We start from the raw sequence: 17,543 nt of genomic DNA on the forward strand, positions 1-17,543 counted from the left end.
TTTAATTTTTCAGGAAATATCTTTTTATAAAGTAATCGACTACATTTTACACGGAAAGGAGGAGATTAAAGTTATTCCGTAAGTTTTAATGTTATTATTATTGATGATGTGTGGGATTTGTGTAACTTTTTTGCAGCTTTTTGTAAAAACTACAAATTGACATATTTTCAAAGTCTGTTGTTATCACTTTAAGTCAATTCACTAATGCATGAAAAAGACATGCCGTACATGTAATATGCTTTACAAAGCTCTATTCCATTTCCCTACTAATGTTTGTTTTTTGTTTGTCTGTCTGTATGTATGCCCAGTATATCGGCAACAGGTGACAGGCTAGACCAACTGACTGCTAGGCATCAGCCATAAACAAGATAAAGGCTAGTTTGTATCCATGTGATTCAGCCCAAAAATAAAACAGAGATTTATTTATTTAAAGAATATATTAAAAATTGCCCTCCCTGTCATCTGCCTGTAGCCTGCCATCTGGGGCGAGGTACTCTCTGTTTATTCATATCCTTTAGTCACCCTGTACAATGATGTTAAATATGTAGGAGCTACATAAATAAAATGCAATAACAAATGTTACATTTATTTTTTTTAGGAACCCACCAGCAGATCATTGGGCCTTGGCTAGTAAACTACCCACATATGTTGCGGAAAATGGTCTTGTAAGTATAAGTGATGTACATTACACATAGACCACTGGAAAACATAAGCTACAGGAACACTACAGAAAGATCAATCTTCAATATTAAAGTCTGAATTTAGGTGCACTATAAGAATATTTTACCATATTTTTTACTTTTCATTATTATTTTTGTTGCTATTGAATGTATAATTTCATAATTTACAATTTAAGGGCTATAATGGCAGATACACCCTGTAATCTGGTTTAAGTGACTGCAGGGCACTATTTTCATGTAATGATCTAGGTAAACCACAATTTACTCTAACATTCAGAAGTGAATAGAGTTGCAGAATGGAGGGGAATAGCAGCATGAAATGTAGTGTACACAGCAGGTCACCTGATAGTGCCTTGTGATTGTATACGACAGAACTGAGGACTCTATTACCAGAATAGCGCTAGTCTAATGTAGTACCCCAGTCACTGGGAGACAACGGGCCTCATGTAGAGTTAGCAGTAAATCTAGTTAGCGGGGGCAATTTTGCACCTGTGCAAACCCATGTATATCTCAGTGGTATAACTACTGCCACTACAGAGGTTGCAGCCTCTGTGGGGCCCAGAAGTAATGGCGCCCCGGCAATGCCAGGTCAGACTCCTGAGGACTGTACTTCAAACCAGGTTCGCTAGCAATTCACCCAATATCAGTCTACAGGCATTGGACATTGCATTTGACTACTCATTGACTTTCTATGTAATTGTTTTGTTTTTCCAAGCTGTAGCAAACATTGATTAAATGTGTTTCTTTCAGATTTGCAATATTATGAACACAGCAGCTGACGATTACTTCCAGTTTCAGGTAAATTGTTTAGTAAAAAGGCAAAAAAAAAACATATATGACACATATTAGATAGGCAGGGGCAAACGCAGGATTTGTAGAGGGGGGTTTCCACACCACGACACCAGTGGGCGTGACCAGCATGCATGGGGGCGTGGCTATAATTTTAGACAGTGCTTGGCTGCTCTCCAACTCTTCCTATCCCTATAATATACATGGGCAATCATGTGTGCACTACTGTTAGGTGCACGCAGCTCTCCCTTTTCAAGCAGAGCCGTGTAAAGCGGGAGCAGGGTCCAGCCACATCAATTATACAGTGCCCCAGGCTTGGAGGGGGGTTTCCAGGCACTAGGAAACTCCCCCTCGGTTTGCCTATGGGCCTATGCAGATGCGTCTTTTATCCTTTTATTCTGGAAACTGTAAATGAGCAGTATGATGAAAGAAATAACAATGCAATACTGTATATATAACACAAGTGACATGAATTTATGTAAGATACCTTGTATAATATATCCTTATATTAGTGTGTAATAATGTCATCATTAATATTTGTAGAGTAGTGATGTCACTCCTGTAAGCTATAACTGTATATTTGGTGAGCAGTGATGTCACCTGTGTCACATGACTCATTCTGAATGTGTCCCACAGTGGAATGCATAACTGGCTAACGGCCCCAAAAGAGCAATGCCCCTAATGGCCAAATTGCCAGATGTTTGTTGGTCTTACTAAGCAATTCTCTTGAGCACAGTTTCTATCACAGGTGACTCCAGCATTGTTGTATTCAACAGCTCAAAAACTGATATATGCTTTTTAGTATAATGATTCTGTATGGTATATTGGTATATTTCATGTGTAAGCTTGCACAGTAAAGTAACAGCCAAACATATGTTCATATATTTCGTCAGAAAGGAGCAATTGACGACTCTGGTTGGATGATGAAAAATGTCCTTTCAATGCCAATTGTCAACAAAAAGGAAGAGATTGTGGGGGTTGCCACATTTTACAACAGAAAAGATGGAAAGCCGTTTGATGAAATGGACGAAGTGTTAATGGAAGTAAGATATATTTCCTTATACTACTATGACCTTGTTCAGCGAGAGATTTCTTGTCACGTTCCATCTGAAATCTATCAATGTTTTGTTGTTGTTATTTTTACTGTGATTTCCATTATCTTTATAATTTACAAAATATTCTATTCCTTGCAATCCACAAGTGACTATTTGTTATAAAACACAAGTGTTTCTAATAGATCCTGAAGTAAGTAACATCACATGTATGCACTTTATTAACAACAGATTATGTTGATTATCTTACCGTCTCTGGACAGTGTAACATAGGACCTACATCATTTAGAACCAAGGCCTTTCCAAATCAGTGTATTAAACAAGGTGCTCACACTGCAACCAGGCTATCACAGATCTCTGGATTCAAAGCATTTGCTGAGAACCATTTGAGATGGTTCCTGGGTTTTCTTGTCCTGAAAACAGTGTTCTATTAAAAACACTGGGTCTGATGCAGAGTTGAATACAACTTTTGTAACTATGCAATACCCCCTAATGTACAAGTATCAGCAAGACTGGCCTACTCTCCAAGGTATATGGAATTACACTAGAATAACTAACCATCTCACTTCCAGATAACAGTGCTTTGTGGGGGTCCCCTGCCTAGGACCATTTTTTCTAATTAGTTGGGTCTTGGAACTTACACATAGCTGGGACCTCTGGTGACTGTCTATCGACTCTCTCTTGCAGGAGAATACCAACATATTAGCTCTAAGGTTATCAATAAGAGCCACTACGTTGGTTCTCTCCTGCTATGGATGGGTGCAAGGAGAAAGATAGGTAGTTGGCTGAGGATCTGGCTATATATAAGTAGCACATCCCCACCCTCTTTTACTTTCTCAAGATATAAAATAAAACTTCTAGACCAGGAACTAGAGCACAACTACTGACACAGATATCAGATTCTGCTTAGTGTGTTACTGCAAATTGAACATGTAACAAAGCTCTGTGTGCACTGATGTTCTCCAAAAGCACAATTCACACCAATACTTATATAGTCATATACATTTCTTTTATATTCTCTTTCTGCAGTCTTTGGCGCAGTTCCTCGGGTGGTCCGTCCTAAATACTGACACTTATGACAAGATGAACAAACTTGAGAACAGGAAAGATATTTATCAAGACATGGTCAATTATCACATAAAATGCTCCAATGATGAGTTACAGGTTATCCTGGTAAGGAAACATTCTCCACTATTTTCAATCAGTAAATATTAATGAGCTGTATTTATGTGTGTCATATTAATTGAAGGTGAATCTATTACTAGGGCGGACATTATTAATGAGTATTAAACAAATTCCCTTTATTTTCCAGTACCTCCCTGTATGTTATGAGGTAAACGTTGAGTGATTCACCTGATTTAAAATTATTTGGGTATGCGATCAGGCTTTATGATACAGTCATGACAATGTTTTAGTTATATTAGGTGGCGAGAGATACAGCTTTTAAGTGGCATTAATTAAGTGCATTAATTTCAGACCTGTTATTAGGAGCATTAATTAGCCACTCACCCATAATAAAAGATCATTTCACTTGTCGTTCTATTAGTAGATATGAGTAGTATGCGCTAAAGGGATGTATTGAAAACCACTGATTAATATCAACCAATCAGATGGCATCCTCTTCAGCACTAAACGCTAATAACCCCCCACTCCGCATTCAAAATTCCCCAGCTGATCATCGTTAAAAGCAGCGATTAGAATTTAACGTGATATATAGCATCTCCTCAAATACTTGTGGCAAATATAAATCCAACAGCTTTAAAATGAAAGGACCATATGAACCTATGCGTAGAATAGACACAATAGTATTGTTTGTGTTTTATGTTTTCTGGAAATTACCATCTTATATTTACAGAAAACCAGAGAAGTGTTTAATCGGCAACCAGATGAGTGTGAAGAAGAGGAATTATATGAAATACTGGCAAGTTAAAAACACCTTTTTTTAATCACTGTAGACAATGACTGTTAGACAATCTCTAAAAAGGAGCAGAAAAGTGTATAATGTGTCAAACTAAATAGCATACAACAATATGTTATCAGGAAAAGGCATATGTGTGATGGAGAATGTTACTGAATGGAAAAATACTGTGTTATAAGACAACACCAGGACCATATCTCCCGCCATCATGTGGTACACAATTATCTGTATTTGTTCCACATCTTATTGACCAATTACAACTCTGTCAGTTACTTAATTCAACCAAGATTAAAACAATTAAATAATAAATGAGGAAATGGAAGCAAGCCATTGTGTACTGGGGAACTAATATATGGTGGAGGGTATGGCTGCTTAATTTATAGAAGTTAAAAGGTAAATATAAATGTACTGTAGCTATATAAATGTATCCAGGGAGGAATACTACATTGTCAGCCACATAGCAAAACTTCTGGCAGCATGGGACCCAAGGACTGAGATCCAGCCGTATGGAGAGAGAGAATGACATAACTTGCTCTGCTTAAGAAAAATGAACGGTTCATAGCATTACTTCCACCCAGAGGCAGAACTAGCGAGCAGTGGTCCCCAGTGCAGGGAAGCAAGGAGGAGGGAACTGGGGCCCACAGCTCACTAGTCCCAACCCTCTGCATCTGCCGTGCAGCTGGCCCCATTATCTCCATGGGCCCTGGTGTACCACGCCTGCCGCACCAATGGTAGTTCCGTCACTGCTTCCACCTACAGATAATTGTACTATATTGGATTGTACAGGCCATACTGCTAATTTTACTAAACACTGCTTTATCTTTCTGGCTTCCTGCTGTACCTTTTGGCCATGTATTAATATGGTCAGGCAGTGTTCTGTCTTTTTATTACCATTTGCTCTGCTGCAAAGTTTAAATTCATAGTCCAGAGTAACAAAAATAAACAACTCTGTCTGATCATATAAATACATCGCCGTAAAACACAGAAAAAAACTATTTTTTTCTTCAAACTAAAAAGCAAAAGTTGCACGAGGGCACATGTAAATAATAATAAATTGAAGACACCGGAAGGTGGAGAACAGCACTTGATACTCAGCAGGAAGATCATTTAGACTATAAGCGCCAATGGGGCAGGGACCGATGTGAAGGACAAAATATTCTCTGCAGAGCACTGCGGAATTGGTGGCGCTATATAAATAAGTGGTGATGATGATGGAAGATTCACACAAAACATGTATCATTTTCAGAATATGTCAATTTTCACTCTTAATTTCCTGATTTAAGACAATGCCCACATCCATCATTGGCTAATTTCCGGGGACAGCAGTACCAATAGGTGAACCCAAGCGCCAATGGTTTGGAGTGCCTAAAACACTGGATAAATGACAATGTCGCAAATCCAGTGTTTTTAATGCCCCTGTGTCGCCCTCACATGAAGTCATCGGCTGCTGCGCCATTTTCATCATCATCATTTATTTATATAGCGCTTCTGATTCCACAGCGCTGTACAGAGAACTCATTCACATCAGTCCCTGCCCCATTGGAGCTTACAGTCTAAATTCCCTAATATAGACACACAGACAGAGAGAGAGAGAGAGAGAGACTAGGGTCAATTTTAATAGTAGCCAATTAACCTACCAGTATGTTATTGGAGTGTGGGAGGAAACCGGAGCACCTGGAGGAAACCCACGCAAACACGGGGAGAATATACAAACTCCACACAGATAAGGTCATGGTTGAGAATTGAACTCATGACCCCAGTGCTGTGAGGATGAAGTGCTAACCACTGAACCACTGTGCTGCCCTAAATTTCAGTGTTAAGTAGGGAGTGTGATGCTTGGCTGTGATGTCACAGCTATGCACCACATCCCAGTCTGAGGAGCTCCACCCTCCCGTTCATAGGATTGGGGGGTCCTACGTTCACCAGGGCTTACATCAGCCCTGTTAATTTCACTTCATTACCTAAAACTTTGTGCTGTTTTCTTCTTTTATTATTTTTGATTGTATTGTTATTTGTTGTGTTCAATGTTAAATCTGAAAGGCAGTTTACATTATATATATATTATAGTAAGTGATGTAAGCTAGTAGAAACCAGTATGAACTACTAAGATTATGTAATTTTGCTGCAAAACACTAATGAAATCTTTTCTGTTGTTGCAGCAAGAAGAGCTCCCGGATCCAGAGGAAGCTGAGATTTATGAATTTCATTTCAGTGACTTGCCACAAACAGAGCTTTTCTTGGTGAAATGTGCGATTCAGATGTACTATGAGTTAGAAGTAGTTGACAAGTTTCATATACCTCAAGAGGTATGACATTGTGCTCTTTTGTTTTGTATTGACATATTGAAGAAAATAAATTTGGAGCCAGTGAATGTGAATCTAACATTTGCCTAGTGTTACAAATATACAAGCAAAGATGAGCAAGGAAGGCACTGTGTCTAAGTTGAGGCACTCTCGGGTATTCTTATGTGAAAATGTTAATAATTTATTGGTTTCATTAAAAATATTTTCACCAATTACCATTTACATAATAGTGGAATATAAAACAGACCCACTCTCCCGGGAGACTCACGATTTCCAAGTAGGGCTTCTGGGATAGCAGGCCATTCTCCTGCATCCTATCAATTTCCTAGTTAAGTGGGCAAGATGGGGGCTTCCATGATGCGATTCATTGCAAAATGCGTCATTTTGTGCTGGGGACAGGACCAAAATGACGCTACTGTGTCATTGTGTCGTCAGAGCGGGGCCAAAATGACTCGATTCATAGCACCCCGACCCCTCCTCACTTGTGTTTCACCTCTTCTCCCAGTGGGGAGGATCAAAAAGTAGATAAGTATGATATAAAATCAGAAGTAGATACTTTTAAGAGCAAGTGCATATAGTAATCACAGATTACATAATATACCAACATTTGTGTTGATTTGCATTGGAAAACCAATGCAACTTGTATAGCTTTACAACCGAAGCGAGGCAACATTCACCCAAAGTGCATTGAAAACATAAGACACCATTTTTCTCCATCCTTACTGTACCTTGGGTTTTAATGAATGCCTGTCTTCAGTTATTAAAAGAATCATTATTATTTGTCCATTTACAGGTTTTAGTGCGTTTTCTATCCTCCGTAAGCAAAGGATACAGAAAAATTACCTATCACAATTGGCGGCACGGCTTCAACGTAGGACAAACAATGTTCACCCTCCTGATGGTAAGGAAACAATACAAGAGGATTTTGTTTAATTCTTTGATTTTTTTTATTATTTTTTATATTTTTACAAATTATTTGTTAGATGTTATTTAATTTAAAACAAAATAAAAAATATGTCTATTTAGAGAGTCATGGGAAGCCAACTGTGCCTATTGGCCTGCTGTTGACTTACAGCAGGTAGTTCACAAAGTATTGGGCGTTATAATGAAACATTGGCTGGAGGTTCACATACTACTGCATGTTATCTAGATCAGGTTTAGATTAGTCTGCTAGTGGTAGGAAGACCTGATATACTGTAGGTCCATTCTGCACTACCCTGGGACTGCTCTCTGCTGGGGAAAGTCTTTGTGACTTCAATGGATTTCCTCTCCAAAGGGTCTATTTGTCAAACATGAATCCTGGCGTACATTAACATAATTGAAAACTTTTACTGAAGAAAGCTCAGCTGGACAGTGCATGTGTGGAGAGATCATGTAATCTCTCCCTGTCACATGATATACTGGCAGTGGGAAATAGCTCTCTGTGCGCATGCCCAATACTATTGGCGCATGCGCACTAGGATTTTCAGAGAAATGCCGGAGAGACCCTCCTCTTCGCACCGAAGAGGCTGAGAAAAGGTGAGTGAAAAACTTCACAGGGACAGCAGCTTAACGTAACTACTGTCCTTGCTGAAGTTTATTGATAAATATGAAAGATAGTTCAATCCTTATCAATACGATGAGGATTGAAAACTCTCTTTCATATTAAGCCGTGCTTCTTAAATATGCCCCTAATTGAGAAAGCGGCCAAGAGCACTTTGAATGCTGTGTGATGAAAAAGGTGCTAGAATGCAAATGAGATGCTTCCTGGCACTCTCTCCAAATCCTTCTGTTATCTCTGGAAGAAAAGCACAGACACCATTTCTGCCAGTCATTATAAAATGACCCCCGTCTGCCATTATAAAACGGTTGGTGTTTGTAAGTATTTAAACCTGTTCAACTGTTTTTGGAGGATGTAGCTTGCAGTCATCATATCATCATCCTTTGATACCATTATGGGGCAATAAAAATGAGAGCATATATAAATCAGATGGCTGTAATATATTCTGCTCTTTCTGCATTTATTGTCTACATCATTGTATATCCTGCATTAAACATATATGTTATTGTTTTCCAGACAGGGAACTTAAAACGTTACTTTACAGATCTAGAGGCCATGGCAATGGTGACTGCTGCATTCTGTCACGATATTGACCACCGAGGCACTAATAACCTGTACCAAATGAAGTGAGTACACTCACATACACTCACACTCACATACAGTTCATTTCTTAGGTTTAAATGATAGGTTATATATATACTGCTCCTTTAGCTAAAACTCAACCGTTGCATTAAGAGTTTAAGCTTTTTGACTTCAGCATAGCCTTGATAATGCCTATAGAAATTCTCCTGCCTCAGTCTTGTTACCTTTATTGTGTGTCTGCTACATTTACACTGGATTGACAAGCACTTTACTTTAGAAAAGAGGCGTCTAAGGGGAGATATGATTACTATGTACAAATACATTAGGGGTCAATACAGAGAGCTTTCATGGGAACTTTTTACCCCAAGGACCATACACAGGACACGTGGTCATCCCCTAAGGTTAGAGGAGAGGAAATTTCACAACCAGCAAAGGAAGGGGTTCTTTACAGTAAGGGCAGTCAAGATATGGAATTCATTGCCAGGGAAGGTTGTGATGGCAGATTCAATAGATATGTTTAAGAAAGGGTTAGACAAATTTTTAGCGGAAAGGTGTATCCAGGGATACGACCGTTAATTTAAAATAAAGGATAGTAGTGGATATAGGGTAAAAATTGGATTGCAATATTGAGTCTGGGGGGGATTTTCAAAATTGAAACAGATGGGCGGTTGCCTACTCTGGTTTAATTACAAATATAAGTGCAGGATCGCAGGAGATCCAAAATAGGTTGAACTTGATGGACTGGTGTCTTTTTTCAACCTCATCAACTATGTAACTATGTAACTATGTAACTTTTGTTATAAAATGGTATCGCCACAGTATAGAATCAAGTAAATATTTTGTTCAGGGTGTTACCTCTGATTGAACAAACTCGATCATAATGTTATATTAAAAGGTTTATGTCTGATATCTTGATCTCATTTACCTTCTTACTCTTATTTAACTATCACCTTAAATAACAACACGAGACCTGAGTGTGGCAAATTTAAATGATTTATACAAATGTGGTGGAGAATAAAACAGTCAGTCCGACGTCTGCAAGGCAAAAACCAACTTTCCCAGCATTAGCCATTGGGACCTCATCATCTGGGGAACAACCAAACCCCTGGGTTCAAGTGGGGGACCAACCAATCACACCCCGGGCGCACATATCTACCTTGACGGGACACCGCATCCCGATTTTACAGAACCCATGCATCCTCTGGGCTAGACGGAAAGCAACCACAGGGCAACCCACAGGGGCGGTACCTGTACTGAGACTATAGCCGATTCACTCAAAGAGAGGTGGGTTCATCGTGCCCAATATCATAAATGTGCGCCCAAAACCACTGGCCGTCGATTGCATTGCGTTTTCCGACCACTCTCCATCCAGGGACACGAACAGCCATGCTAGCCGCCAGTAACTGAGCCCCATCCTGAACAACATCTAGTTGTTTCCTCATGCTCCCAAGAACCAACAACCATCAACGTCCAGATCTGCAGAGACTGAATAACTCTCCGCCCATCCCACTTATAGCCTCTGTCCCCCTCCCCTATGACACCAGATGGGCGGACTCCCAATAGTTAACTAATAAACTCCAGAGAATAATTCCAGTTAACAATACAGCAAAGCTTTTAATTCCCTTCGGTCTTATCCAGCCCTCAGTTCTTATTACTTCAGTAATAATTTGAGAGATCCTCAAATGAACCCTCTCAAACCCTCCAGTTACCTGAGCTGAACTAATTCATTTAATCAATTTACACATTAATTAACTCGGCGCCTGCGGCTACAATAGTAAAATAAGTGGGAAGTTAGGTAGCATGTTATATAATCTTATATCATGTACAGTGACTTGTCCTTCCCGGATCCTGCTACTAAGGTGAATGGGAATCATGAGTTTTGTATGAAGGTATGGATTAAAGAGGGACAAATAGCTGGGAAATAGAATACAAGTATGTTTTACCTTCTTGTATATTCATTCTGTAGGCCAAGATGAAGATGCAGTGAGTGGTATATTCTGCATCCCTATTAAAACACACTCACTTGTCACTTGCTAAATGCTTTTGACCCTTGAGTCTTAGGCTTAGTGGGGGCCTCTCAACTTGGACTGAGAGTCCATCTGCCAACATGACCCCCGTGCACATTATGTTAATGATCTTGTTAACCTGAATTCATTTAATTGATGTTAAATACATTTGAACACCAATTACTTGCTCTTGTAAAATTAGCAAACTAGTATCACATTAATGCAGGAAGGTCAAGGTCAAGAGTCAAAAAGTATTTAGAAGACATATAGGTTTTAAGTACAACAGGCATTACTGCAATGATAGGGCAATCTGACTGAGAATTAATGTTTAGAGAGAAAGTAAATATGGATGGTACTTTTTATATGACTGTTTTTAAAGTGGTTATACAATAGACAACACACCACGCCATGGGGTAGTCCTTTAGGTCCACTAATTGGTTGGATATTACAGGAGATGTGGTTGAGTGACTATTGACAATCCCTACCATATGTGAAATGCATAAAATTTGATTTAACAAATGAAATCATCATCCCTTGTTCCATGTAATGGACTCTGATCAAGGGTCTTCCTTCACTGTTTTGTTCTATACAGGTCAGGACATCCACTAGCAAAACTCCATGGATCATCTATCCTAGAAAGGCATCATTTGGAATTCAGCAAAACGTTACTCAAAGATGAGGTACTATAACATACATTTTTGGAACTAAGCAATAGACAGGGAGTATATGTAGTAATCAAACAATGCTTCAGTCCACCAATGGAATCTAAGTGTAATTACTACAGTAAACACTCCAAACCAATAATAGCATTCTGCATTTCAGCTAGGTATTATTACATCAATCATATATTTATATTATAACTTGGAATTAAGCCAGAGGTCTTTTTTTTTTGTTGTTTACAATCAAGCTAACTCATTTTAATAAACAAAGTAATCCTAACAGTTGTATATCACCTAACATTCCACAATGAAAAATCTGGGTGTCTGATGTACACCTTACAGTTTTGCAGTTCAGTTGTCATCAAAGACTGTTATTATAATTACATTATATAAAAAAAGATATTTATAGTGAGTCAACAGCCAAACACCAAGGGCATTCATGTTAGTGCACAAGCTGCACTTTAAAAAAAAAGCACAGAACTTGAGCACAGTTCTGATTGTATTCAAATCCAAGCAGATCTCAATCTGGTTGTAAGTAGGCTCTACCTAAACGGTACTTACCTTCTGTAGATGGACAGAACAGACCTTAAATACGCACAAGTACATGTGCCATATAAGGTCACATCAGAAAGCATGCAAAAATATTATATTATAAAATAATTAAACAATTATTAAGAGTGTGATCATTAATATAAATATGGATTTTCAAATACATTTTTTTATATTTTTACATTTAACACATAAATCAAGGTGCTTTCAATGCACATTGTACATGCAATGCTATTTAATAGTCTACTCTACTTGCATACACATGTTCTATTAGTGACATGCATACATGTAGCATTTAATACAAAGACTATGGTGTGTCAGTCATCACTATCAGCAGGCACTAACACCTGCACTGTAACTGGTGCAAATGAAACAGCAGAAACCAAGTGTACATATGAAAAACCCAGGACTTGAATCAGCCACATCTGCGTGGCAACAACCTTGGCACGCCCTTACTGTACAATGCCTACATTAGTCCACCACTTCCCTTCCCAGTTCCACTCCCCAAGTCTTAGGCTGTCGTGACATTTCCGTTCAGACATGAATTACATGTAGTTGTGTTCATTGGTGTAAGGTCAGTTTCTGAGCATGCGCAGAGCTATTTCACACAAGATACAGCATGCAACTTACTCCCGAACATGAATCAGGCCATAAGAGATCGTCTTACACCATAAGCAGCAGTGTCACATCTTGACCTCATCACCAAGGTTGGCTTATCAGCAATTCCTTTATGTCATGTCATACTGACATACTCTTCCTAATATGGAGGCTGGGAACAAATTGTTTTCTCTTAAAACATATCTGGAGTTAATCTTTTTTATAATAATTGGTATGCAAATCAACTGAAGTAAATATAATTGTTTGATTCTAGCGTAAGAGTATATTGAGAACATACAAATAGGGCTCCTGCCCTTCTGAAGGTTAGGGGGCGAACCATATGACCCCCCAAGTGTATCTGTTTACCCATCACTGCTCTAGGCAATAGTTCTACTTTCTCCAAAACAAAACAATGCTGTGAATCCTCTTTATGGTCTACTAGAGAGTTCATTAAAACATAGTAATATTTATTTTTATATTTCCTATTAATATGCCATTCTGATATTCTGTATTCTCTTGTTCAGTCAATAAACATCTACCAGAACCTGAACAGGAGACAATATGATCACGCGATTCATATGATGGATATAGCAATCATTGCAACAGATTTAGCTTTGTACTTCAAGTAAGTATTCATCTATTAGTCAATGCGATTAGTTTTGAGACTTTAGCTTGTTTGCCTGTCTGTAATGCTTTATATTCTCTCACACTATATGTATTTGTATAGGTTTTATGTGCAGCATACATTAAGCTTGCCACACACATACAGATCAGGTCGTTTAGCCAATTGTCCAAAAAGATCTGCATGTGTGTGTCCTTAATTGTATATTTTTTTACAGTGAATGTCACAAACCAACTAAAATGTTTTCTTTCTAATTAGTGCATCAGATCCATAACCTGCATAATTAACCTTAGTTAATGCTGAATACCAGCTCTTAAAGTGCAAATACACATTACAATATCAGTCAATATCAGACAAATGGTTCAATATCACAGCACGCATAAGCAGAAATCTACTGTGACCATCCCAGGAACTATGGTAGATATACATTCTCTGTAGTTCAAATTAGTATCCTCACTGCTCATTAATCAAATCACAGATGTTATTTAATTAGGACCAAGATTCCCAGCAAATAACAATAACAATGTGATTGGTCATATACACATCTCACATATCATAATTAGTGAGTCCCTTCTTGAGGAATGAATTGTCCCAGCACTGAAAAAACACATGGGAGAAAATACACAAGATGAATTATAAATAGCAACATCAATGTGCGGAGCCTGTAGTATTTGGAATTAATTAATTCTGTTGTCCCTATAAGTATTTGAGAATCTGTCCAGGGGGTAAATGTATTATGCCGTGTTTTTTGCAAGTCGCCGATATTCGGTGACTTTGCAGTTCAAATTTAAAACATTAAATGTCTTTAAAGGTAAAGGCAAGGTTTACCTTTAAAGACTGTGCCTTTTAAAATTTGCCCTGTAAATTCACTGAATATCGGCAACTTGCAAAAACTGCGGCATAATACGGTGTTATAATCCACCCACTATATTCAGGTACAGTGTCTGGATTGAGTTCACTATATATTGAAATGTCCAACATAAATATCCAGTTCAATCTCATCAAAGACATGCATCATATTAATCATTATTACAATCATGTGCCCTGTTGTGCCACTCTCTCCCCTCTACCCTGCACCGAAGTCTTCCATCACCTTTGTGGTGGCGGAGGTCAGCTCTCCTCCATTTTGTAGCAGAGCTGCATTATATATAATACCTCAATATTGCAAATAGTGCTGTTGAGCTCCAAAAATGGAGCACTTGGGTTCCATGTACATTTGTGTGTATAGTCCCTAATATTTTGCATGTTAATTTTTTCCTACAAAACCTTAGACCAAGCTTTCACATTGACCAGGATTGCTCTGTGCCCAGTTATTAGTCAAAGAAAGAGAAGAACACTGATGATATTGTCTTGTAACTCTTTTCCGTCATGTGAATGGTGGAATCATTTACTCACCATGTAAGGACACAATATTGTGTAGTAATTAGTACCACAATTTTTACCACAACTCATAGTCCCTCAGAAGATACATTCCTCAGCCTGTTTTTGAGCTAACATACATGACCCACCACCGTTCTCGCAACCAAAGTAATTTTGCATAAATACATAAATAAAGTAAATGCATAGCACACACACACACACAATCACAATGATGACCACTCAATTATATGGCAAGTATTAATAATATAATATTTTCAGCAATGAATGAAAGCTAATGTGGATTTCTTTTATTTTTTCATGCAGGAAGAGGTCTATGTTCCAGAAGATAGTTGACCAGTCGAAAACATTTGAAAATGAAAAAACATGGACAGATTATATGATTCTGGAACAGACCCGTAAAGAAATAATCATGTAAGTGTCACTCTTTTGTCAAAACATATTATTCCTTAGTGGCATGATACGATTATCATGCCTCTTCTACCTTCCATAGCTGGTTTGTGCTCATGGTTAATACAGTTACATGAGTAGTTCAGGTTATTTAAGAAAGGAGAAATCCAGGGGGTATATGTATGAAGCTCCGGGTTCCTCAACACCCGCGAGTTCGGCGTCTTCAGCGCTTAAATTTAAAGCGGCGCTGCCTTGTAAAGGGAAACTTCCCTTTACAAGGCAGCGCCACTTTAAATTTAAGCGCTGAAGACGCCGAACTCGCGGGTGTTGAGGAACCCGGAGCTTCATACATTTACCCCCAGATTTGTCACCTCAGGAGCATTCCCCCTTTTCTTTGTCCTCCATCACCCACCAATCAGTTTAACACTCCCTACAGACAGAGACAGACAGACAGAGAGACAGAGACAGACAGACTAGGGTCAATTTGTTAGCAGCCAATTAACCTACCAGTATGTTTTTGGAGTGTGGGAGGAAACCGGAGCACCCGGAGGAAACCCACGCAAACATGGGGAGAACATATAAACTCCTCACAGATAAGGCCATGGTTGGGAATTGAATTCATGACCCCAGTGCTGTAAGGCAGAAGTGCTAACCACTTAGCCACCGTGCTGCAATAGGGTCCATTTTTGGGAGCAGCTAATTAGCCTAGTAGTATGTTTTGGACTTTGGGAGGATATTGGCACACCTGGGGGAATACCATGCAAACAGGGAGGACATACAAAATTCCATACAGATAGAGCCCTGGTTGCAACTGAACCCATGGTCCCAGCACTGCTAACCACTCTGCCATCTCTTTATAAATTGTCTTAAATAGACATTAACCTCAGTGACAAGATAACAAGCTTCTTCTCTGCCACATGCTTCTCAGAGTCCTACAGAGCCCTCTTGGAGGGTTACATGTAATACGAGATACCATTGTTCCATATATTAAATAAAATTAGAATTTTACACCAAGTAACACCAAGTAAAAGTCCTGTTACACATCCATGTTTAAGATATATTCATTTTAGAGTTTATAATTTTTTTGTGCTAAAAATATAGATGGTCTTTAAAGCTTGCATTATATGAAGATCAAAATGACTTCAGTCCAACAGCTCAATTGATTAATACAGTATAAATTTATTTATATTCCTCAGAATGTTGTCATTCACAAAACAGCTAACTGTGCTTTCAGCATACACACTAATGCGATATTGGGCTGAACGATCGTTTATTGTGTGATTAACCCGATAATTGGGTGTAAAACCCTTAGTGAGTACACAGCCTTACATTGATATAGTGCAAACATTATAATCTTGCACTTGTTAGTGGTATTGCTGTTTACTTAGTCAAAGAGAGAAATGCAATGGTTCATCTTTTCACAGATGACTTTTCCAATGTTCAGTACAGAATATAAAAGTTTTAGACAGATAGAATGAATTAGCTTCAAATACCAATATATGTCAGAAAGAAGTGAAATGGGCAATTTAATTATTTCAGTGACTCTGTGCCTTATATGTAGTTGATTTTTTTTATAGAATTCCCACATATCAAGCCTACTAACTATTCCTAAGATATGTTATTGAGTGTGAGGATCACTAAATGTTTCAGAAAATCTCTTACCCTTAGAAGGTAACTGAAGGAAGTCTTCTGTCAGTTCCACTATTCTTCTACACTCGCACATTAGAATATCTGTATGCAGTCATCATTTTACAGTATACCACTAACTATAGTCAGATATGGTCCATATACATGTTTATATTACCAATTATGTTCATGATCAATGTAACTAATTGTTGTTTTTTGTAGGGCAATGATGATGACAGCTTGTGATCTGTCAGCCATTGCAAAACCCTGGGAGATCCAAAGCAAGGTACACAGCCCAAGACGGTTATAGAACACCAATCACAAGTGCACTCTGTATAAAAGAAGAAACAAATACTGTATATCGCTTTGTTATGTAGGATTTTAAACATTTTAAAATTGTATCCCCAGACTTCGGTCACACTAGAGGGACAGATCCCTAGCACAGAGTCAATGTGCCGTGGACCTCGGTATCTGCAGCGTGCTATTTGACACACTCTCCCTACCTTGATCGGGACCATGCGTTCCGGAAGTTGCATGAATAGAAGCGAGATACTCACGCTACAGATATGGAGGTCCACAGCACATTGACTCTGCGCCAGGGATCTGTCCCTTCATCAGCGGAGAAATCTTACTGCATATAAGTACCGCTGTAACAAGCAATTCTAAAGAGGGAAGCACTTTCTTATATACAACTTATTTATTGCCCTAGGGCTAATGTATACAAACTGATCATCCTAGTATTGAAAGAACTGTAGACAATAAGCATAAATATATGTTGGTTTAATGCAAGATGCGATTTGTATTTATGTGAAGCTTTCTATAAACTGTTGGGTATTATAAGCTGTATTAGACA

The 17,543-nt window shown here is 38.5% G+C and overlaps 1 protein-coding gene across 1 annotated transcript in view; it reads left to right on the forward strand.

The window, feature by feature from the left end:
- PDE6A (phosphodiesterase 6A) overlaps positions 1-17,543 on the forward strand; it is a 62,804-nt gene that overhangs the window by 38,127 nt on the left and 7,134 nt on the right. Inside the window, exons 6-18 of the mRNA XM_075209607.1 lie at positions 14-78; positions 599-665; positions 1,431-1,478; positions 2,363-2,512; positions 3,551-3,694; positions 4,377-4,446; positions 6,603-6,745; positions 7,536-7,643; positions 8,799-8,908; positions 11,463-11,550; positions 13,200-13,300; positions 14,981-15,088; positions 16,913-16,976. Coding sequence (XP_075065708.1) covers positions 14-78; positions 599-665; positions 1,431-1,478; positions 2,363-2,512; positions 3,551-3,694; positions 4,377-4,446; positions 6,603-6,745; positions 7,536-7,643; positions 8,799-8,908; positions 11,463-11,550; positions 13,200-13,300; positions 14,981-15,088; positions 16,913-16,976 — 1,266 coding nt within the window. The remainder of the gene's footprint in view (positions 1-13; positions 79-598; positions 666-1,430; positions 1,479-2,362; positions 2,513-3,550; positions 3,695-4,376; positions 4,447-6,602; positions 6,746-7,535; positions 7,644-8,798; positions 8,909-11,462; positions 11,551-13,199; positions 13,301-14,980; positions 15,089-16,912; positions 16,977-17,543) is intronic.

The sequence above is a fragment of the Mixophyes fleayi genome, chromosome 4, assembly GCF_038048845.1.
Source record: "Mixophyes fleayi isolate aMixFle1 chromosome 4, aMixFle1.hap1, whole genome shotgun sequence".
Classification (NCBI taxonomy): Eukaryota; Metazoa; Chordata; class Amphibia; order Anura; family Limnodynastidae; genus Mixophyes; species Mixophyes fleayi.